Source organism: Nycticebus coucang, chromosome 19, assembly GCF_027406575.1.
Source record: "Nycticebus coucang isolate mNycCou1 chromosome 19, mNycCou1.pri, whole genome shotgun sequence".
In the NCBI taxonomy this organism is placed as follows: domain Eukaryota; kingdom Metazoa; phylum Chordata; class Mammalia; order Primates; family Lorisidae; genus Nycticebus; species Nycticebus coucang.
The window spans coordinates 39,690,298-39,715,167 of record NC_069798.1 but is presented as its reverse complement, the minus strand read 5'-3'; the positions used below and the strand labels follow the sequence as shown (position 1 = coordinate 39,715,167).

The window sequence follows — 24,870 nt, the reverse complement described above, 5'->3', positions numbered from 1 at the left end:
TAGCAGCTAAATACATAAAGTAAAATATTAGAAATACACATTGACCTTGATAAAAATGCAATTATGGGAGACGATTTTATTGTACCACATATAAGAATTGCACAGATATAATAGACAAGAAATAAGGGAGGGCAAAGAGGCATGGAATAAGATAGTCGATAAACTAGATTTTATGGGTGGGTATACATAGATAGGGGATAGGTACATCATTGCAGCCTTCAGAAAAGAAATGCATTTTTACTTATATTGGTTATATTAACTATCCAATTCTGTCCATAAATAAATAAAACATTTTATAGTTCACAATCTCTCATCATAATCCAGTGTAATTTTTAGCATAAAATATCTTCTTCAAATATTAACTTTTTATAAATTAAGGCTTATTTACCTGTGGAGTCCTTGGGGGGCATGAAGAAAAGTCAAACCTGAAATTAAAAATACTCTAGAAAATAAAGAAAAGGCAAATAATGTTGGTGAAGAGTGTTTGTATAAAATTGCCAGAGAGCCCAGATTCAAACTGTTTTCGTAACAATCTCCTATAACAAGGAATACTGAGGCAGGCTACTTCCAGGTTTACTCCAATAGCTCCAGAATATCACTGGGAGCTGCATTTCTTCTGATGATAAGCCATGCCCAGGAAATATACCTAGGAATATACCTAACAAAAGAGGTGAAGGACTTCTACAAAGAAAATTATGAAACTCTAAGAAAAGAAATAACAGAAGTTATTAACAAATGGAAAATAATACCATGGTCATGGCTGGGAAGAATTAACATTGTCAAAATGTCTATACTTCCCAAAGCAACCTACATATTCAATGTAATCTCCATTAAAATACCAACAACATACTTTTAAGATTTGGAAAAAACAATTTTTCATTTGGTAAGGAACCAGAAGAAACCCCATATAGCCAAGGCAATTCTTAGTAATACAAACAAATCTAGGGATATCACCCTACCAGACTTTCAGCTACACTACAAGGCCATAGTGATCAAATCATCATGTTATTGGCACAAAAATGGAAACATTGACATTTGGAACCAAATAGAAAACTATGAGATAAAACTAACCTCTTACAGCCACCTGATCTTTGCTAAACCAAACAAGAACATACACCGGGGAAAATAATCTCTATTCAATAAATGGTGTTGGGAGAATTGGATAACCACACGGAAAAGACTGAAATTAGAGCCGCACCTGTCACCACTTACAAAAATTGATTCAGATGGAAAAAAGATATAAATCTAAGGCATGAAGCAATAAAAATCCTCAAAGAAAACACATGAAGATATCAACCTAGGGAAAGCCTTCTTTTATGAAGAAAACTTCCATGGCAATTGAAACAACAACAAAATAAACAAATGGGACTTAATTACATTTAAAAGTTTCTGTATAGATAAGGAAACAACAACCAAAGCAAACAGGCAACCTTCAGAATGGGAAAAGATATTTGCATATTAAGAATCTGACAAAAGCTTGATAACTAGGATCTACAGAGAATTCAAATTAAGCAACAACAAAAGACCCAACAATCCCATATATCATTGGGAAAGAGGCATGAATAGAACCTCCTCAAAAGAAGACAGACAAATGGCTAACAAACGTATGAAAAATGCTCATTGTCCCTAATCATCAGAGAAATGCAAATCAAAACTACCCTATCACCTAACCCCAGTGAGAATAGCCCGCATCAGTAAGTCTCCAAGCTATAGATGCTGGCATGGGTATGGAAAAAGGGAACACATTTATACTGTTATACTGCTGGTGGGACTGCAAACTAACACAACCTTTCTGGAAGGAAGTATGGAGAGTTCCATCAAGAACACAAATTAGATCTCCCATTTGATCCTGCAGTCCCATTACTAGCCATTTACACAGAAGAAAACAAATCATTTATCATAACGACATTTGCACTGGACTATTTATTGAAACTCAATTTGTAATCACCAAAATGCAGAAACAACTTAAATGCCCACCAGCCCAGGAATGGATTAACAAGCTGTGGTACAAATGTACCATGGAATACTATTCAGCCATTAAAAAAGATGGAGACTTTATATCTTTTGTATTAATCTAGATGGAGGTGGAACGCATTCTTCTTAGTAAAGCATCACAAGAATGGAGAAGCAAGGATCTAATGTACTCAATTCTAACATGAAGGCAGTAGATGAGCTAATACAAAGTGGGGTTAGGAGCATGAGGGATCTGGCAGAGGGGAGAAGGAAGGGAATGGGGGGGGGGTCACAGTGTGACCAAAATGGCATGGTATTGGTACAATAATAGAGACATAGACCAATGGAACAGAATAAAGAACCCAGATATAAAATCACCTGCCTACCGTCAACTGTTCTTTGATAAAGCACATAGCAAGGCAGGTTGGGGAGGTGAAGCCCTATCAATAAATGGTGATGATAAGACAGGGTAGCCATGTGCAGAAAAATGAAGTAAGAACCCTGTCTCTCACAAGTCACAATAGTTAATTCAAGTTGGATAAAAGACTTAAACATAAGGCATGAGACCATAAGAATTATAGAGAAAAATTCAGGAAAAAATGCTTCTAGATATTGGCCCAGGCAAAGGATTGATGACTAAGATTAGAATGGCAATGACAGCAACAACAAAAGTAAATAAATGAGGTTATTTGATTATACTAAAAAGCTTCTACACAACCAATGTTATAATCAACATAGGAAAATCTACAGAATGGGAGAAAATATTTGTATGTTTATATCCAAAAAAGGGCTAATATCCAGAATCTACAGAGAAATCTACAAGCAAATCAGCAAGAAACAAACAAACAACCTCATTAAAAGGCAGGCCAAAAGACATGAATAGCAGCTTTGCTAAAGAAAATAGATAGAGGACTAATCAACATATGAAAAAAATGCTCAAAATCACTAATCCTCAGGGAAATGCAAATTAAAACCACAATGGGATATCACCTTACCCCTGTTAAAGGGCTCTTATTTAAAAGCCTCAAGAAAACAAATTTTGGAGTGGATATGGTAAAAAAGGAACACTTACGTGTTGTTGGTGGCACCGCAAATTAGTACAACCTCTACTGAAAACTATATGGAGATTCCTCAAAGAACAAAAAGTAGTCATTCTATTCCTAGGTGTTTACCCAAAGGAAAAAAAGTCATTTTATCAAAAAGACAGATTCACTCACACATCATGGCAGCACAATTCACAATTGCAAAGATATGGAATCACCTCAAGTACCCAAGAATTCATGACTAGATTAACAAAATGTGGTATATGTATACCATGGAGTGCTACTCAGCCATAGGAAAGGATGAATTCATGCGTTTGTAACAATGTGGAAGAAATTGGAGATATTTTGAGAGAATTACCCCGAGAGTGGAAAAACAAGTTTAATAACAAGCACTATTACTTATTAAACTGGAAGTAAGATACAAGAACATATGTACACAGAGGAGTATAAAATTTAGTGGAAATCAGGCAGGGTGGATGGTGGAAAAGGGGGGACAAAAATCTATCTTAGGAAACAATGAACAGTATTTGGGTGATGGGCGCGCTTATAGCTGTGGCTCAAGCTTTGCAAAAGTGATTCATAAAACCAAAAATATTAGTACCATCTTAATACTTTCAAATAATAAAAAAAAGATAACTGAAAAAGACTTTTTAAAATGTTAGAAGTAATTAAAGAATTTGGTAAATGCTTACACAAAAGTAAATAAAAATGGTTTTCCTGTAAATTTGCAATATTCAAAAGCCATTGGAAAGTATTTACTAGAAGGAAAGGACAAGGGAAGAAAATGGGACCATAACTCATAGACACACGCCTAGTACCTGAATTGAGAAGAGAATACAAATGATTTAAACAAACCAAGCAAAACAAAACAGAGCACAAAACTATCAAAACAAACAAAATACAATAATTAGACAGAAACAAGATTAACTGTGTTTATTAAAGCAATAAATATAAATGGATTTAACTGATTAAATGAAAATATATTTTCAAATTGGACCCCCCCAATAAAACTTAGCTCGATGATTTATTTGTGATATGTGTCTAAAACAGAGTGATTATAAAAATAGAATAGTGGGCAAATAGGATTTTTTAATATCCAACAATTTAAAAACTCATATAAATAAAATATGTCACAAGAAAAAAAGGTGCTTTATAAAACTCAAGACTATCACTACACCAAATAATAGCAATAACATACAGAAAGAAAAACTACATGAAATATAAGCAGAAGTAAATAGAATTGCAGTTATTTTACCAACTCTCCCTTTTTAATCAAGCATGTATATGAAAAAGAAATAAAGGTAAATAAAAATAATACAGTTAGTCAGGTAAACTATATTTCTATAAATAATTTTATATAAATTATATCATATGAATAGTGAATGATTTATACATTTGTTATGTGTATATAACTGTACAATATTAATATATGTAATAAATATTTAGCTATTTCATTAAATATAAAAAACTATGTCCTGAAAATAGAGGCTATAGCTTCTTTTCCTTTTCAAATTGTATAAAATTGTAAAAATTAAATATATATATTAGGCCACAGAGAATATTTTAGCAAATTAAAGAAAAAGAAATATTTAAAATTACCCTTTAATAGTTAAAATTAAAATTAACAGAATCAAAAAGCAAACATATCCTCAACTAGAAATCACTAAGTTATCTATACAAAAATAATCTCAGGATTCAACTCTTTGATGGAAGTGAAAGTAGAAACTGGCTTTGTGAGATTTTTAGAAAATTAGTGTAGTAAAACAGTTAAATACCAGTGTTTTTGGAGTGTAGCCACAAAACATAACAAAACCTAGGTTTTTAGTGACAAAATAGAAAATAGTGGAAACAAAAATAATAACATAAATAGAAAAGACCAACAGGTAACCAGTTTAAGAAACAACAAGGAAAAACTTCAAATGTAAAAAAAATAATAAAAAGGCCAGGTGTGGTGGTTCACACCTGTAATCTTAGCACTCTGGGAGGCCGAGGCTGGTGGATTGCTTGAGCTCAGAAGTTCAAGACCAGCCTGAGCAAGAGTGAGACCCCATCTCTACTAATAATAGAAAAAACTGAGGTAAGAGGATTGCCTGAGCCCAGGAGTCTGAGGTTGCTGTGAGCTATGACGCCATGGCACACTACTTAGGGGAACAGAGTGAGACTCTGTCTAAAAAAATAAATAAAGAAATAAAATAATAATAATAAGATACAAATAGAATAAATAGAAAATGATATTATTTTAAAATACTATAAAATCTGTTTGCTCATCTGTAAGCAAATAAATCTTTAAAAATGGATGAAATTGGGCAGTGCCTGTTGCTCGAGGAGTAGGGCACTGGCTCCATATACCGGAGGTGGCAGGTTCAAATCTGGCCCCTGCCCCCCCCCAAAAAAGAGAAATGAATGAAATGGATAATGTTCTGAAAAATTTACCATATCGTGTGTCTACTCTCCCAGAGAAGTCTAGATTAACCTGTTAATTAAACAAATTTAAGTTCAATGAATTATTGCAGTGAGGCAGAACACATACTTGGCCAGGTTTTAATAGTGTCTCAGAATGGAGAGGTTAAGATAGATATACAAAGGGTTCTGGAGTCTGGGATCAATGGTATAAGATGAATCTGTGAAGGTGGGTTACAGGTTGGTCTTGGACACAGTTCATGATGTAATATGTAAAGACAATTTGGCACAATGAGATGAGAATATTTGAACAGACTGTTTTTATTATGCAAAGTCACTGCTTTGTTGTTTATTAGAAGTATTTACCAAGGTGAACAAACTAAATAAATTGGTTTTCAGTCATTTTCTCGAGCCAATAATGAAGTTATTTATTGAATTATAGACATATCTTCCTGGGCAAAAATTTCCCTGAAACAATAGTAAATTTATGTTGGTGTTAGTGGGGAAAGACCACAGACAATCTGTGGACTTGGTTCTTAGTGCTGTAATTGAGTTATGTCAAAGAAGGTGGTTTTAATTCTCAACCAAACGTGCCCCAGAAAAAGAAATTCTTATCAGAACACTTTCCGAATATGAATAAGAAAATTTGAGGGTGTGGAGAAAGTACTATTTTCTATTGTTTTCACATTTAGGGAATGGAATAGCTAGTGTTATATAAAATGTTTTAGAATATTGAGGAAAAATTAAATCTATCTCTTGTCATAAAACAAGTATAATATTAATATTGAACCCCTAAAACTGCAAAATTTCCAAATACTAATTTTATTTGTATATTTGTGCAAAAGCCTTAAGTACAATATTGAAAAACAGAATCTAGCAAAATATCAAAACATCATGATTAGGGAGGGTTATTCTAAGAATATAAGGATGGCTCAATATTGGCAAATCTATTAATACAATTTATTTTACTACTAGCACAAAGAGAAAACCAATATGAGCATTCCCACAGATGCCGAAAAAGCATTTAACATTAAAAATTCTCAATAAAACTTCAACTATATAGCAAGAAATAAGTTCTATTTTAATATCGCCATCTCATTCTCAAAGCCAGCACCATGCTAATGGAAAATATTAGAATATATTATTAAAATGTTAAACATACAACTACCATATAATCTAGCCATTCTGCTTCTAGATATTTACCCATGAGAAGTAAAAGCATATGGTTGCATGAAGACTTGTATAAGAATGTACATAACAGCTTTATTTGTAGTAACCAAATTGGAAATAATCCAATAGTCCACCAGTGGTGAGTAGATGATAGATTGTAGAATATCTGTTCAATGATGTACAATTCAGCAACAATAAGAAGTGAAATATTAACATGTACAAAAATGTGGCTGAATCTCAGAATAATTGTACTTGCTGAAAGAATTCAGGCCAATAATAGCAATAATTGTAATAATAATAAAGAGTGCATACTGTATAATTCCATTCTCACTGAACTCTCAAACAGGGAAATTAATCTATGGCAGAAAACAGGTCAGTGGTTATCTGGAGCAAGGAGGAGTAGAAGGAATGTCTGGCAGAGGACATGAGGAAATTTCAGTAGGAAATACAGTAGAACCTTTGTAAGTTGGCCACCCCAGACTGGTCAACATATGGAGGTGGGTCACCATAAAGAACCATGTAAATAATTTACATAATGTACAGCCTATAAAAATTAGGTCAATTTAAGGATGTGGTCAGTGTAGGGATCTGGTGAACTATGGAGGTTCTACTGTATGTGTATTCATTTTCTTGAATGAGGTGATAATTTCATAGATGCACACATATAGCAAACATTTTCAAATCATACATTTTAATCATGTGCAGGTCACATCTATTGCACCTCAATAATGTTTTAAAAAATTTAAGCTAGGTGCAAATAGCCAATGGCTACCATATTTGAAGGCTCTATGCTGTTGTATTAGCAAAATAAGTGTTACTAGGAATCATAATAGGTCCAGACCAGAATAAGATAAACTATTCTGCTTTGATGTGATCTCTTTTAAAAGCCTACTTTCTATATATCTCTATTTGCATACCTTTAAAAATTTTAAGGAAGGAGTAGAATGGGATCTTTTCCTGTTACCTACCTGCAATAAGTATATAAACCAATCACAGAGGTATGAAACTATAAAATAACCACTTGAAAGAGTATAAAGCCAAATGAACAGAAGAAGAGTAAATTACTACTACCATTTTACACGTATAAAAAATACTAATGAAGTTCAGAAGATCCCTAATTGGGGGGTCAGAGATGATCTGCAAACTTTACAAATCTGATGAGACGTAAATAGATTAGGAACAAGGAGAGAGCAATCAAAAGCTGGCTGGATGACATGGAGACTATTTAGAGACAAAAAAAGCTGGCCATTAATTTTTTTTGCATAACTGCCCTTAAATCTTCTTTTCTGTCTTCTTTATCCTCTCTTGTTTTTCTCTCCTGACTTCTGTCAAATAATCCCAGCTTCTTTATGTACTGCTGTAAAAAAAAGCATCACATTAGAACTTAGAATATTTTTGTTCTAGTCTCTTTTCCAACATATATTTACTGTATCTTTGGGAAAGTTGCAATTTCTTTACACCAGTTTGTAAGGTGGAAAATATATGTACATAGTAACACCTGCCCTACTTATTTTATAGGTCTGCTGTGAATATGAAGTGATATCCTGAATATAAAAGTGCTTTGAAAATTGCCAAGTGCTTTAAAATAGAAAGGAATTATTCTTTGCCTTTATAAGAGTAAAATTTTTATTTCTAAAAGCACTTAGAACAATTTGGATATTTACATAATAGCTAGGAAAGTGCACTGGTGGCAGTGAGGAACACAAAACCTAGCTTTTCACTTCCAAATGTCTTTATATCATCCACAGAAATGCTTCATTGTTCTACACAAAGTGAGTACTAAGTAATTTTTGATTACATAGTTTGGATTCTATATTTGATTACTGAATGCCCTACTTATGAAACACTTTTCCTAAATTATTGCATAATGTTAAGAATTTCTTCATGTGAATATGTTAACTTTTATATTTGGTGGGAAACTCTTGAAAACAGAAATCAGGCTATGCATAAATTAAAAAAAAAAAACAGAGTCCAGCACAATTTCTATCGAATAGCAAACCTTTGATAAATAAATCTTGCTTTCTTAATAAATGAGTTTTCTAACACGTAGATGAGACTAATAGAGAATCATGAAATTGTTCAGCTTTCTGGAAGCTCTTACATTTGAATTTAAATTCTGTGTTCAAAACACACTAGTTTCATTTGTAGAGCTGTTAAAAAGAACAATACCAATGATCCTCTGAAGGATGAATTCCTACATTTCCCTATAATTTGTTACACAGAGAAACAACAGCAATCAAGAGTGACTTCCTATTCCCTTAAAAAACAAGCTTTAAGAATGTATAATTTGCCTTTTGAAGAGAGATGTGTATTAGAAAACTCTTATTCAAAAGTAGAAACAATTTTGAAAGATAGAAACAAAGCCTTCCAAATCTCCTGATAAATTGTGTGATTCTGCTCCTCTTTTTTTCTTAATAACTAAGGGGCTAAGTTATGTTTGCCCAGGTGCATATAGAATTTGAGAAGACAGAGCAGCAACTTAAGAGTTTATGGTACAGGACTCAAGGCAAGGTGTCAGTCAGAGAGCAGGAGCTTGAATTCATGCCTTCTCTATCTCAAATGTGAATTGAAGATGGTGTTTGCAATGGAATTAGGGCATTTGACTTTCAGTTCTGAGCACTTACCATTTTATGATCCTTATTCGTCATACTACTCCAAATGAGACATTTAATTAAGTATGCTCACATTTTAATACTGCACTTGATTGGCTATAAACCCAGGAAATGCGTGCAGATAGTATTGCACTCTTCTTCGTTATCTTTCACACCATACATTACTTTTCATGTGCAGCCATAACTGTATGCTCCATTAGGAGCTTTTCTGCTGGAAATTTAGGCATTCTCATTCCACATCCACAGCAGGATGCTCGCTGCAATTAGACAAGCAGACTAAACTCCTGACATCCCTGTTAACATTACTCATGAAACTTTGGAACTTCCTGACACTTCTGAAAATAAATCCCAGAGATGTGTTTGCCTATCTAAGTCTATTGTTTTATTTAAAACACATTCATCTTCTTAAATGCACTGAAATGCTTCATGTATTTGGTATTAGAATAACTTTCATACTTCAAGAAGGACCCCTCTGCCCTGCTGTGTCTTGCTCTTGGTTGCCATGACATGGAGTGGTCACTAGTCAGTACATACAAGACACAACCATTAGCATTGCAGTGGTTGGGTGCTCTCCTTTCAATTATGTGTCAATTTGATTTAAAACAGACATGAAGTGACTATGTTTATGCTTGTAAGTGCCAACTCTGCCTACTCATATACACAAACTGTTAAGATTAATTTCCTTCATAATAATGACTGTGGCAAAAACAAAAGAGCAACAGCTTTGGTGTCAGACAGTTGTCCGTTTGAATCCCAGACCTGGAACTTTCTATCTCTATGATCTCAACAAATTATGTTATGTCTTCTACAACTCAGTTTTGTCATTTATAAACAGGGGATACTAGTACTCATGTCAAAGGATTATCATAAGAATTATACATAAATTGCAGTGTATATTATATATAAATGTATATTATTCTTACATCATTATGCCGCCTTTTTATCAACCCACTTCACAGCAATTACCTTCTTTCTCCAACCTTCTGTAGGCTGGTTGGCATCCCAGGAACTTCAGTATTGTGGTTATTTACAGGCTGTTTAACTATTGGTAATGTTGTTGCTTGGGCATCAAAGCACATTAAAAGATCTTAAGGACAGATGGTGAATGACCTTCAATATCATAAACATTCAATGTTGATCTGTGGCCTAACAGAAAACTCAATGTCCTTGTGGAATGATACTTAGGGAAAAAAAAAGGAAAAAATAGTTGAAGAAAAAATTTTAAAATCTCATATTAAAAGTGTTCATCATTATAAAAAAGGAAAAATTCTAAAACTAAACATTAACTTAGAAATATTTGATTGAAATTTAAGAATATCAATGATAAAGAGACAATTTTAAAAGTTTCCAGAATAAATGAGTAGATAACCTACAAGGAACAAGTATCAGACTTCTAACTAGTAACATAAGAATCAAGCATAAGATCTAGTCATGTGTTCACAATGTTGAGAGAAATATGGTAATTTCAATATACAAGTTTATATATGGCTAAATTGTTATTTTTAAATGAAGGTTAAATGAAGATATTTTAAGCTATATAAAGCCATTTAGAAGACCTCAGTTTTGTAAAACCTTGGTTTTCCAGCCCATAGATAAACTAAAATTCTCTTAAAAACACTTGTGGAGAATTATTCCAGTAGGTAGAGAACTAGATCCCAGAGTCTGCACCAGACTATATTTAAAAAGTGAGTAAATAATGAGAACAACCAGAAACCTGGACTAAATTTTAGTAAATAATCTCATTGAGTGACTATAATTTTCTTCCATTTTTCATGAGAATCTCTTGGTAAACAGGAATAAGCTTGATTTTTTTTTTTTAAACTTCCTTCTGGTTGCATGTTATTTTTGTATGGTATTGAAGTTTAGAACTCAAGCTACTTTTAAAGAAGTTAACATAATTTCATATCTGCAGTAAATTCTTCGCTTCCCAGCAGTTACTTTGGGGGGTTTACATTTATGCCGATGGTACTTGTCCTCAGAGCAAATTCAGAGCCAATGAACATACCACTGATAACAACAATAACAATGTAAACAATATGGTAATCTGATTCATTTTCTTCTTATGTTTTGGATCCAAAATTACATTACTTAATATAACCCTTCCTCTTACTCTGGATTAAATATTTCCTTATTATTTCTAAAATCAAATTCACCTCAGTGCACTGAAAATTTCATCACTGGATATATTAGAAATATTAGAAAGTAGTCTTGAGAATTGTATTCATGTATGGATCCCAGGCTTCTCTCTCTGAGCCTCAGATCACTCCTTCTCCTATCCTCAATTTGTTTATTCTGCCATTCCTTTTAATCTTCTAATCTGTTTATGCCACTTGGCAAATCTCTAACTGATTCACTTCAAGTTAGAGATTACAGCCATTGACAATAGTATGTAACTTTTTTTTAGGACAACAGTCCTTAATATTAAGGAATTGCAATTCTAATTTCTAATTATGAAGGGCACAGTAGCATATTCATGTAGCCTGGAGGCAGGGGTGGATACTTAAACAGGGAGAGAGAAGGCTCTAGAGTCCAAGATGAGATCTCGTCACACACATTCGAATGGAAAGCTGGCTCAGGATTCATGTTTCTCCTTTCATAAATAAAATCATGATGGCTTGTGAGAAGCTGGTATTTCTGTCCATCTGTGATCAATCTCAATAGCTTGAGGGGATGAAAAATCCAACACATGGTTACACAATCATTTGACATGACACATAAGCAAGAAAGTCAGACATTTGTTTATTTACCAAAATAGATTGAGTAGAATATCCCAGCACATTTAATGTAAATGAATGGGTAAGTGTCCAAGAATCTAGGTCTCTCTGAGCAATGGAGAGCAATGGATTCCTGAGCTCTTCAGCAGCACAGGTCTCCAAAATAGGAACTCAAGTAGTCTGTCAAACATCAACTTCCTAAATGTCACCGGAACATGTTGCTAAGACAAAATTAAAATTGTTACTTACTGATACAAGGGAGACTATCACCTCAAAAAGGGAAAATGTCAAAGAAACTACATTTATTGACTCTCTGAAGTCTTTAAAGGTGCAGAGAGTGTATTAGGATTGGACAAGAATCATGATGTATAGTCATGCATTGCATAAGGATGTTTTGGTCAGCAGGTCAATGGCAGACTGAATGTTCAATGATGGCTCCATAAGATTATAATAGAGCTGACAATTCCTATTTCCTAGTGTTGTTGTAGCTCTTATAGCATCATAGTGCATTAAGTTACTCATATATTTGTGGTGATGCTGATATAAAATCCAACCAGGTTTGCCGGTCATATAAAAGTGTGCCATGTACAATTATATACAGTACACAACACTTGATAATGATAATAAACAAGTATGTTACTTGTGTTTTGTTTATTTACTATATTATATTTTTTGTTATTATGTTAAAATGTACTCCTTCAACTTATAAAAATAAGATAATTATAATGCTCCTTCTACTTATAAAAATAAATTGATTATAAAACAGTCTCAGATGGGTCTTTCAGGAGGTATTACAGCAGAAGGCATTGGTGTCATGGGAGAGGATGCTCCATGCATGGCACTGCCCTAGAGATACTTCAGTGGAACAAGATTCAGAAGCTGGAAGACTGATATTGATGATGTTAACTTTGTGTAGGCCTAGGCTAATTAATGTATTATTTGTGACATAGTTTTTAACAAAAATAAAAGTTTAAAAAGTAAAATAAATTAATGAATTAATTAAAGATAGAAAAAAGACTTATAAAGTAAGGATATAAAGAAAATAAAGTTTGCACAGCTGTGCAATATGTTTCTGTTTTGCTCTGTTAGTAAAAAAGAGTCATAAAAGTTAAAAATAAATGTGTATAAAGTAAAAAGTTCTGGTCAGCTAAGGTTAATTTATTATTGAAAGATGAAAAATATTTTTCACAAATTTAGCATAGCCTAAGGTACAGGGTTTGCAAAGTCCACAGTCACATAGAGTAATGCTCTAGGCCTTCATATCTTCTCACCACCCACTGCCTAAGTCACCCAGAGCTACTTCCAGGACAGCAAGATTCATTCCTTCATGGTAAGTTACCCTGTGGTAAGTCTTCCCAGTTCTCAGTAATTCACCATTACTTCATGCAAGAATGCTAACTTTGATATCCCTTAAGTCTTGTAATATTGTTAGTGTATTATTTACTTTTCTTACCTTCTCTTTAGGAAGTCTTTGGCTAAAACCACCATTGAATTCTAAAGGCCACTAGAATTAGGAATGACAGATCTTTGCATATGTTGTAGGAAGTACTACTGCTATTTCTCTGGGTTTAATATTTCACATGAAGCAGGGAGGGTGAAGATTCCCTTTAGGTTCTCTGTGGACCTGACAAGAGGGATACTCTTAAGCCCAGGAGTTGGATTAACTCTCTGTTCTCTCAAAAATTACTTTGGAAATAAATGCATCTTGTACTCTGAACTTCCTATTTTGAAAGTCTTTATGAGAATAAGGCTTAGGGGACTAGAGTGGAAAAATAGTTTTTGAATGCTTAAAATAGATGTTTTTACTTGATAGATTTTGTACTTAAGCAAATATGATAAGGTTAAATAGAGTTTGGAAAATCCTTGGAACGTGAGCCAGCATCCAGCATAGGGCATATTCTACTCTTAATTACAGTTCAGCCATGTTATGGAACTCAAATAGTTATAGATTATCAGAGGTCATCCTCCTCTAATATTTTGTATGTTTAGTATAAGGTTATGATGGAATTTAATAGAAGAAGGCATTGTGTTTTTTTTTCATGCTGCAGTGGGTCTGACAATTAAGTTCGTGAATTTGCAGCCATGTGCTTACGTTGGCAGCACTAAACCAAGAGCTCAGTAAGGTTTCATAACCTTGATATATCAATGTCTGACAGCAGCATTTCTGTTGACTAGGAGCAGTGTCTTGCTGAGTGACTTTCATTATTGTTGTTGCTTGTTTTTGTGTGCCATTTCAAGAATGCCAGAGTTTGAATTAGAGTGATGAAAAAATATTAAATGTCTTGATAAAGTTTGCAACAGTGGAAGTGAAATCAAGAACATGTTAGTTTGCCCTGGAGTGATTCCGTCCTGCGCGGCTGTTCCTTGGAGCAGTACTCGTTTATCTCCGTCCGCCTTCTCCCCCACCTAAGTGCGTGCCACCACCTCATGGAAGATTCGATGGACATGGACATGAGCCCCTTGAGGCCTCAGAACTATCTTTTCGGTTGTGAACTAAAGGCTGACAAAGATTATCACTTTAAGGTGGATAATGATGAAAATGAGCACCAGTTATCTTTAAGAACGGTCAGTTTAGGGGCTGGTGCAAAGGATGAGTTGCACATTGTTGAAGCAGAGGCAATGAATTATGAAGGCAGTCCAATTAAAGTAACACTGGCAACTTTGAAAATGTCTGTACAGCCAACGGTTTCTCTTGGGGGCTTTGAAATAACACCACCGGTGGTCTTACGGTTGAAGTGTGGTTCAGGGCCTGTGCATATTAGTGGGCAGCACTTAGTAGCTGTGGAAGAAGATGCAGAGTCAGAAGATGAAGAGGAGGAGGATGTGAAACTCTTAAGTATGTCTGGAAAGCGATCTGCTCCTGGAAGTGGAAGCAAAGTTCCACAGAAAAAAGTAAAACTTGCTGCTGATGAAGATGAAGATGATGATGAAGAAGATGATGGTGATGAAGAAGATGATGATGATGATGATGATTTTGATGATGAGGAAACTGAAGAAAAAGCTCCAGTGAAGAAATCTGTGCGAGACACTCCAGCCAAAAATGCACAAAAATCAAACCAGAATGGAAAGGATTCAAAACCATCAACACCGAGATCAAAAGGTCAAGAATCCTTCAAAAAACAGGAAAAAACTAAAACACCAAAAGGACCTAGTTCTGTAGAAGACATTAAGGCAAAAATGCAAGCAAGTATAGAAAAAGGTGGGTCTCTTCCCAAAGTGGAAGCCAAGTTCATCAATTATGTGAAGAATTGCTTCCGGATGACTGACCAGGAGGCTATTCAAGATCTCTGGCAGTGGAGGAAGTCTCTTTAAGAAAATAGTTTCAACAGTTTGTTAAAATTTTCCGTCTTACTTCATTTCTGTAACAGTTGATATCTGGCTGTCCTTTTTATAATGCAGAGTGAGAACTTTCCCTACCGTGTTTGATAAATGTTGTCCAGGTTCCATTGCCAAGAATGTGTTGTCCAAAATGCCTGTTTAGTTTTTAAAGATGGAACTCCACCCTTCACTTGGTTTTAAGTATGTATGGAATGTTATGATAGGGCATAGTAGTAGTAGTGGTCAGACATGGAAATGGTGGGGAGACAAAAATATACATGTGAAATAAACTCAGTATTTAAAAAAAAAAAAAAAAGAACATGTTAGTTTAAGTTTATTCCATAAAGAAAATGGCAGTGTACAAATGGATTAAATGTTTTTCTGAGGGAAGAGAAAGCATCACTGATGAAGGAGCCTCAAAGTTTGCCAAGACTTTTTGGAAAGACAAGATGATGTTTTTGGCCATGTTTTCACTGGTGAAGACATGTGGATATGCCAATATGACCCTGAAACAAAGTGTCACACTGCATAATGGAACAATTTTCCATGACTGAAAAAGCACCTTCACTTCAAATCAAGGGTCAAAAGGATGTTGCTAAACTTTTTTGATATTACAGGGATTATTAGTTATAAATTTGTACCAACTGGACAGTTAACCAAGTTTACTATTTGGAAATTCTGTAAAGGCTAGATGAATATGACCTGACCCTTTGGCCAACAATTCAATAGCTCTTGCATCATAACAATGTACCAGCTTATATGGCACTGTCTGTGAGGGAGTTTTTAGCCACCAAACAAATAACTGAACATCCCCCTGCTCACCTGATCTGGCCCTCACTGACTTTTTTCTTTCCTGAAGATAAAGAAAATATTGAAACAAAACATTTGGGTGACATTCAAGACTTCAAGGGTAATATAGCTATGATGGCCATTCCAGAAAAAGTGTTCAAAATTGCTTTGAAAGGCAGACTAGACACTGGTATCAGTGCACAGTTTCCCAAGGGGAGTACTTCGAAGTTGACCACAGTGATATTCAGCAATGAGGTTTGTACCACTTTTTGTACAATTAGTTCATGAACTTCATTGTCCAACTTCATATGACATGTCTAGAGCTGTAGAGAAAGCCAGTCCAACTTAATAATATGTGAGAATCTGGGCCTTTACACATGACAAAATAAATCATTTTATCTAGCTGGAATTTTTTAACTGAAATGATAGTCTATACATCTACCCCTGGACCTGAGCAATCTGGGATTCCCCTCTAGGCACTCTGCTTCAGAAAGGCTGCATGGCCTACCTCCAGCAGTGTCATAAACTGCAGTGTCCCAGGTCCGGGAGAAATGTGCATCAGGAGCCCAGAAAACTTACTTTTAGACAACTCTTTCCACATCCTTGGACACTGAATGTCATCTTTCTCAAAGGGTCTTAGTCTTCGGGCCCTGTGCCTTATGTATCTCAGGTGTCCTGAGACATCCCCTGATGCCATGCCTTGGTACTGGCATATACACTTGTAGGCTTGAAGCGTGACCCAGAGGCCATCTCTTACAATAGGAGTGGCAGAAAATGGACATGTAGGTTGTGGAATCCACAAGTATTGACACAGCTTTCTGACCATTCAGCACTGGGCCAGGAGAGGGAGTCAGGGGAGATGGCAAGACACAAGAAGGGACATCTGTATCAAGGACCGAATGTCTCTGACTCAACTTGCTGTCATTCTTCTGTGAAACTCAAGGAGTTGAAGAACTCTAATCTCAGACTTGTTTGTCCTGGTCATAATAAAAACATATTTTTCAAGGTAAAAAGATTAAGAGGATTATTTAATATTTTATTAGTTCGACATTCAACTTTTAAACATTTAAACATAATTCATGTGGGCCTCAATTTCTCTACTCTTTGCCTGAAATTGTGTGTTTGTATACATATGTGTGTATGTATGTGTGTGCGGTGAGTAGTTTGGGCAGTTTGGCTAGGAATTCTCTATATTTAAGATAAACACAACCAAAATGGAAAGAAGTATTTTCAATGAAAATTTTACCTCTTACCTTCTCCCCATCCCACCCTTTTTGAGACAGGATCTTGCTCTATGGCCCAGGCTAGAGTGCAGTAGCATCATTATAGTTCACTGAAAGCTCAGACTCTAGGGCTTAAGTGATCCTCCTGATTCATTCTCCAAAGTAGCTGGGACTACAGACATGTGCCACTATAACTGGTTGATTTTTATTTTATTTTAATTTTTTTGTAGAGACAGAGTTTTGCTATGTTGCTCAGGCCTCAAGCGATCATCCAGCTTTGGCCTCTGAAGGTGCTGAGATAACAGGCATGAGACACTATGCCTGCACCCTTCCCTAATTTTTAAAGGTTTCTCCTCACTTTTAGAAAAAAAAAAAAAACAGGGGGAACCAAATTTACCAAGCATGAGAAAGCATTAGTTTTTTTTTTATTTAAAAGACTAACAGATGGTGACAAGGATAGAGTTTAATTATTGAAATATTGAAATTAGATCTCAGAGAAATAGCTAAGTCTTTGTTAAAAGAGGTTGATTATTATCAGACATAGTTAATGTTTGGCTTTTATTGTGGGAAACAGGCAGATTCCTAAAAGAGCTTTCAGGATTTTTATAGCCCAAGCCAACTCTAACTGAATTATCTCTACCCAAACCATAATTCATCAATCCTTGATTTATAAAAGTATGGTTCATACCCCTGTTTAGCCTCTTTTATACAGAATTTTATATATTCATTTTTTTCTCTTTAGGGAAACTTCACAGGTTTACTAAGAAAAGTTCTTACACTAAGCTGTGCTATGTCCTGCCATGTAAGAGGCAGTTATAGCCAAACTCTGCTATAGTTCACCAGTGGTGATCCACTTGTCTAAGTGGAAGCAGAAGACAAGGGAAGGATTGGTGTTTTGCAGTATTAACCAATTACACCTAGACCACAAGAAACAGGAGACCATGACTTCTGGGAGGAAATGGCTTGAAAAGTCAATAGTAGACACACAGACGGACCCAGAGTCATGCTAATTCTGACTTGTCATGTTCCATGCCCAAGCTAGATTCTGTATCTCCTAGGTATCTGGTAAGATCAGTATCTACAAGTTTTCTGTAGATTTTATACAAAGCAAGTTTATCCCAAATAGAAAACACAAGGAAGGAAAGAAAATACACACACACCAGAACTCTTTTTCTTCTCCAAAGCATGCACCAGTAGAAAGCAAAAAAGCCTATGAGAAATAGCACATGTTTAAAAAATGGTGTTTTATTAAAAGTATGAGAAGTTATAAAGAATTCTAAGAAACAATGGGGCAATTTGAAACCACTCGTTAACATAATTACCTATGCAGAAGCAGTGGTTGAAATATAAATCTGTTGTTGCCTCAAATTGCTTAGCTGGCAGGGTAAACCTCCTCATGGTGTGTAGAGGACGCCAAGAGCCAGAGGACCTCTGAGCAAGATGATTTGCAGCTGAGGGGTGGACCCTTGGGTGATTTGTCCACAGGTGCTACTTGTGGAGAAAGAGCCAGAGCCCATGGCAATCCTTAGGCATGCAGTCAGTCTAACACTCCCCTCACCTGTCTTGTACTGTCTCAATAACAGTCTACTGCAGGGGTTGCTCAGGGCTATCCTGCAAGCAAGGTTAGCCCGCCTCCTGCAAGCTTGTACTTCTAATCTGTGTCACGTCTGGTTCCTTTCTGCAGCGATCGAGGGCCCGACATCTGGCGTAGTTGGCAGGATTCAGAAGGACACAACAGGATACCAGGGACGTGGACCAAAGGGGAAAGTGACACTCGGAAGTTAGTGAGGCCTTTGGTAGACAGTAGGAGGACGTCCAAAGGGAAATTCTGCTCAGGACAATTGGGAGCTTTGGCCAATATAGAATCTAGGAAACTTCACTCGGAATAAGTGTAATCTTTCATAAATAAGTAAAGACATTTAGAGAAAACAATGGGTACCTTCCTGTTTGGGGAGTTGCAAGAATTAGAAACTGAGGAAGAAAGTGATGTTCAAACAGAATTTGAAAGTGAGGAGAATAGTGAGGTTCAGCGGGAATCTGGACCTAAGGAGAACTGGGAATCAAGAGCACATGATACACACAATACAAGGAATTGTAAGCAAATAAGCAAGGAATTACCTCCATGGCCATTGTGGCTGCTCAGATCAGATAATTGGAAGACCAGGTAAATAGTTTCGCGGTCAGAAATGCCAACTTAGAGCACTCAATATTGTCCTCAGCACCTCCTTATGTAGATGAACCACCTGTGACTTCTTTTATGAAGGCTGTGTTAGAAGGGCATAAAACCAGTGACTTTAAGTGGGAAGACACTTTGGGGCTTTTTACGGTTATGGTCACTGATATTCCTCCTAATCCACAACACCGTCAAGGGGGCCAACGTTTTGATCACCATATGATCACCTTTGCAATTATGAATTATTTGAAACAGGCCATAGCACAATATGGTATGCAATCCCCGTTTTCTAGAGGTCTGTTACAGGGGCTTGCACAAGAGCAGCGGCTCATTCCTTATGACTGGGACATGATAGCCAGAACTGTTCTTGAATCTGGACAGTATTTACAGTTCAAAACATGGTAGAAGGAGGAGGCTGACCTGATGAGTCACCAAAACCAGCAGAGAGGAGTCCCTATAACATCAGAACAGCTCACTGGTTCTGGCCAGTGGCTGGGGATTCCCAATCAACTTCAGTACGATGACATGGCCATAGTCCAGACAAGGCTGTATTGTCTTAGGGCCTGGGAAAAGGTTCAGGCTCATGGAGATATTTCTAAATCTTTTATTAAGATAATGCAGTTGGGGAATGAATCGTATACCGACTTTCTAGCCCGACTAAAAACTGCAGTCAATAAGGTCGTTGCCTAGCCAGAGCTCAGAGACATGCTATTCCAAACTTTAGCATTTGAGAATGCTAACTCTGAGTGTCAAAAGGCCTTGCGACCTTTGAGAGCACAAAATGCTCCTTTAGAGGAACATATACGGGCATGTGCTGATATAGGAACGGAATTCCACAAGGATAATTTGCTTGCTGCCACCTTAAAAGAAGGGGTCAGTTTGTACTATCCTAAATTTTTTAACTTTGGGAAATTGGGACATAGGAGAAAAGAATGTTGGAAAGGGAAGATCTATAGCAAAAACAATGATTATGAGTCTCCCTACATCTATTAAAACTGATAATGCACCTTCTTATTCTACTCACAAATTAGATACCTTCCTATCTTTTTGGAATATTCACTTATCTCATGGCATTCCTTATAATTCTCAAGGATAAGCCATTATTGACCGACATCATAAAACCTTGAAAGATATGTTAGATAAACAGAGAGGGGCAGAGGATATCCTCCCCTTGAATAATAGTCCTAATTACATGCTCACTAGAGCTCTTTTCACTCCCAATTTTCTGAATCTCAGCAACGATGGAAAGACAGCTGCAGAACACCATTGGACATTTCTCATTCATCCAGCATACTCTCCAATACAACAACCTATTTTTTATAAAAAAAAAAAACAAAAAAAAACCTGACATGTCAGAGTGGAAGCGTGGTTACATACTGCATTGTGGTCGAGGTTTTGCCCATATTATTACAGAACACCAAGAGAAGCAGTGGTTACCAGCCGACTGGATTAAGCCTCGACATGAGCAGGAAACTTTGCCAGCACCTTAACAAATTTGTTTTCACTAACTTTTCTTTCATTCACAGAATTTTGGGAGGCTAGGTAATTTCATAATAGAGAAACCCTGGATCAATCTCCTCTGTGGGAACTCTAGCTGCCTCTCCCATATCACTGTCCATCTTTAGCAGGAAGCAGTTAAGAGCAGTCAGCGTCCTATTTCCCTAAGAGGCAGTTGGAGCTTCTATGCGAGTGGGAAGATTGATACAGGATTTCATTATTTTGGGCTGAATAACAAGCCCCAGGTAAGCTTAGTATGCATCTTCTAAACCTTTGAAGGGTAAGACAACAAAGACCTCGAACAGCAGGCTTGGAGGTAATGGTAAATACTGGTATCAGCTAAGGTTAGAGAATTTCACTTGTTGAATTTGTATGTGTTTCAGTTGGGCACCTGATCTTCAGTTAAAGTTATACTGCTCTTTGGAAAAGATCTGAGTTCACTACAGCCCTTTCCCCACCTAAGGTAACTTTGGGTGGTGGTTAATACTTCCCATGGAAGTGTCCTAGGCCCTATGGGTCAGCCCGTAGCATATAGTTGGCTGGTGATTAGCACAAGAGGGACATGTTTTCCCCTATGTCTAGTTTGGCTAAAATAGTTTCCCTTATGCTGGGATTAGTTCCATTGGTGTAATTCTGTATTATGCTTATATGTCCTTTTGTTTCTTTTACTTAGCAGGAAGGAAAGCTCCTCGGTGAGGAGAACGGCTGAAATAACCAACAACAGATTTTCTCCCTTGCCTATCCAGAAATGTCTTTAATACACAGAGGGGGGAAATGTAGCGGCCGCTAAGAGACAGACAACCTCTGAGCAAGATGATTTGCAGCTGGGAGGCAGAGCTCCGGCGATTTGTCCGCAGGTGCTCCTTGCGGAGAAAGAGCCCGAGCCCATGGCGATCCTTAGGGATGCAGTCATTGTCTAACTCTCCCCTCAACTATCTTGTACTGTCTCAATAAAAGGCTACTGCGAAGGTTGCTCAGGGGCTACCCTGCAATCAAGGTTAGCCCACCTCCTGAAAGCTTGTACTTCTAATCCGAGTCACATCTGGTTCCTTCCTGCAGCAATCGAGTCCGGGTCATAGGGGCCACTAGGGGCTGCGACAATGGTGGTATTAATTACTCCCCTCAGATCTAAACCTTTGGTGTCTGTATAAATTGGAAGTTCTTATAAGAAAAAAGCATTTGTAGTTGTTGAGGCAGTGTATGCAAATTGGCTAAAAACTCCTCTATCAGGAAATTGCACTCCACTGACTCTTTTGTTCAATGGTTTACCTGTAACTTCATCCAAAGATTACCCATTTCTGTCCTAACAGAAATAATATTCAAGGAAGACTTGTGTATTTGTCACCGATTCTTCCCAATAGCTTACGTTTCAAAGTGCTTTCAAATAGCTTCAGAGAAATCCCTGTTCACCTGAATATGCCACCATTAGAAAGAAAAGAAGTTATCCACTGCTTTTTACCATTTCCAAAATGGAAATGGAATATCACCTGTAATAAGCTCTGCGAGGGCACAACAAGACACACAAGAGACATTACCTGCCATGGTGAAAATCGGGGGCTGGTGGGACTACAAATGGAACAAAAGAGGTGAGAATTTTGTCAAGATAAAAGGTTCTGTTTCTCTCTACCCAGTTCCTACATATGCCCATGGCCCTTACCTTCTCTCTCTTTGTTCTAGCTAAACTGCCCTCAGATATTTCAGAATACACTAGGAAAATGTAACACATTTTGTAAAAAGCCACCTTTAATTTATATTGTGCAATAGACACGTTCTTGAACCAAAGGGCTGTCTCCTGTCTCCCTACCCTCTGATATGTTATTTCCAGTTTATAGATTTAGTTATTGCTGCATTTATGGAATGTTTCTATCAGTTCAGTGTCCAGCCTGTGCCAGTCACACTGACTCCTGCGGAGCACCCAGAATGTGGCTGGGAGATGGGGAAGATTGCAGGAGCTCCCAGGATGCAAAGAAGGGACATTATAAGGTCAATGGAAACTGGGCTGGTGTCAACAGCTGAGAACATAATATTAATTAAGATCTGAGTCAGGGAGAACATTTTGAGTATGCAGGTTGAATTGAAGGAAAAGAAATACTGACTCTAGAGGGCAGCATTAAAAGTGTTAGCTGGCATTTTTCCACTCCTCCTCCAGGGTGCCATGACTGTTAAAGCGGAATTGAAACGCATCCCTCCTGGTCTAGGAGCCATTTTGATCTGACAAAGCAGAGCTACCCACTGTGCTAAATGTGCTGTTATTATTTCTCTGCCCTCATTCTTAGTTACAACTGCTTTCCAATTAATATCTTGGGTGCATTATAAGTTTGCTCTTGATGCCATTCCTTTAATAAAAAACAGGCTTAAATTGAACTCAGCAGTGAACAATTATTTTTTTATACCTTTATAAATTCCTTTTCTGTTTTTTAAGTTGCCAAAGTCTTCTTAAGTCTGTTTTATAGGTTACCTGCCCCCAAAGACCTCAAATCACAAAAATGTAATTCTTTTACTTATTTCATGTGATAGGTTTTCTGGAAAGCTTATGTTTACTCCTCCAGTTGACTCTCTATCCTTTTCTACCTGTTTTGTCTTCTGGGAAGCTGATTTGTATAAACTCTGCAAATAGAATCCCTTTCTATATAGCTTCCTCTTGGATTTGACCACCGTGACCCTGGCCTCTTTTCTTACTTGCGCTGGCAATGGAGGCCTGTTTGCTGTCTTTGCAGAAAATACCCTGTTTTGTAAATTCCATTGCTCTGTAAACCTGTCTTTCTCTTCCTCAATAAACTTTATTTCATGCTTGTTTTACTTTGGGTTGTCTGGTCAGTTTTTGACTGAGTGCCCCCCAAGAACAGAGAACTCAGGAGCTAGCTGAAACCTCTACATTTTAGGAGACAGTTGCTTCGAAACACAACACATTGTAATATATTAATATGATGGAGAAACTGAGTTAGGGATTGTTGGCCAGAAATGAAAGTGTAAGTGCCGAAGTAACTGCTTAGCCATTGAAATTGAATGGCAGATGACAGAAACCCTGACTGTGCTATTTCCTCACTGTGTGACCTTGGCCTACATACTTAATCATTCTGTGCTGAAGTGTCCTTATCTCTAAAACGAGTACCTTAATTTTCAGTTTTCTCAGGAATATAATTCCTGACAAGTTCTAAGTACAGTGCCTAAGGCAGAAGAAAGTTTCTCATCCTCATAGAGAGTAATCAATCCAGTCATTTGTGTGTTAATGAAGCCAGTAATGCAGTTGCTATCATACCAGAAGCAGGCCTCACTCAATTGCTTGGCCACTGAATGCCTCTTTGCACTCTTAACCCAGAATAGACATGAATTCATTGATTAGACTAATATTTATTGATTGCCTATTATCTAAACGACACCATGTTAATAGTTGTGGAGAATTAAAATAAGACATAAGTGTAATTTCTCGAGAAGGTTGTAGTCTATTAGGAAGAGACAAAGGAAATTACTATCAACTGGAAACCTAGGAGATTTTAGCCACTGTCTCAGAGCTTCAGATATTCTTACCCAGGCAGCTAAACGCCAGACAGAGATAGCAATACATGGGCAGAGGAAGGTGCAGACATGCCAACAAAGAAGAATGAAAAATATTTAGAGAAAGAAGCAATTTCCTTGAGTCTGAAAGTAATTATTGTGTAGACACAACCACAGGTGATTCTGAAACTTTTTTTCCAGAACTCCCATTCCAGGAAAGGAGGTGTACTATTTTGCATATAACAAAGAGACAATCCATCCACACACTCTATTCTTTATTTTACGTCCATTCAAATTATGATTTCAAAAAGCAAATTTATTTTAATTAATTTGTTATATAAATGATATAAAAAGCAATCAATATATTTCTTAATTCCACTGAAATGTGAAGGGTTCTCTGACACCTTCAAATGCAGATTTATAACACCTTCTCCATTAGTATTATATTGGTCTATGATATTTGATTTCTTTTTAATGAAGACC

General features: G+C 36.5%; 1 protein-coding gene across 1 annotated transcript; it reads left to right on the top strand.

Moving 5' to 3' along the window:
- Window positions 1–14,228: 14,228 nt before the first annotated feature.
- Window positions 14,229–15,520, top strand: LOC128572009 (nucleophosmin-like). Its single transcript, XM_053571906.1, has one exon. The coding sequence runs from the start codon at window positions 14,320–14,322 to the stop codon at window positions 15,202–15,204; it is 885 nt and encodes a 294-aa protein (XP_053427881.1). The 5' UTR covers window positions 14,229–14,319; the 3' UTR covers window positions 15,205–15,520.
- The last annotated feature ends 9,350 nt before the right edge of the window (window positions 15,521–24,870 follow it).

Excerpts from the sequence above, each read along its gene's own strand:
- LOC128572009 (XM_053571906.1), top strand. The coding sequence starts at position 14,320 with ATGGAAGATTCGATGGACATGGACATGAGCCCCTTGAGGCCTCAGAAC.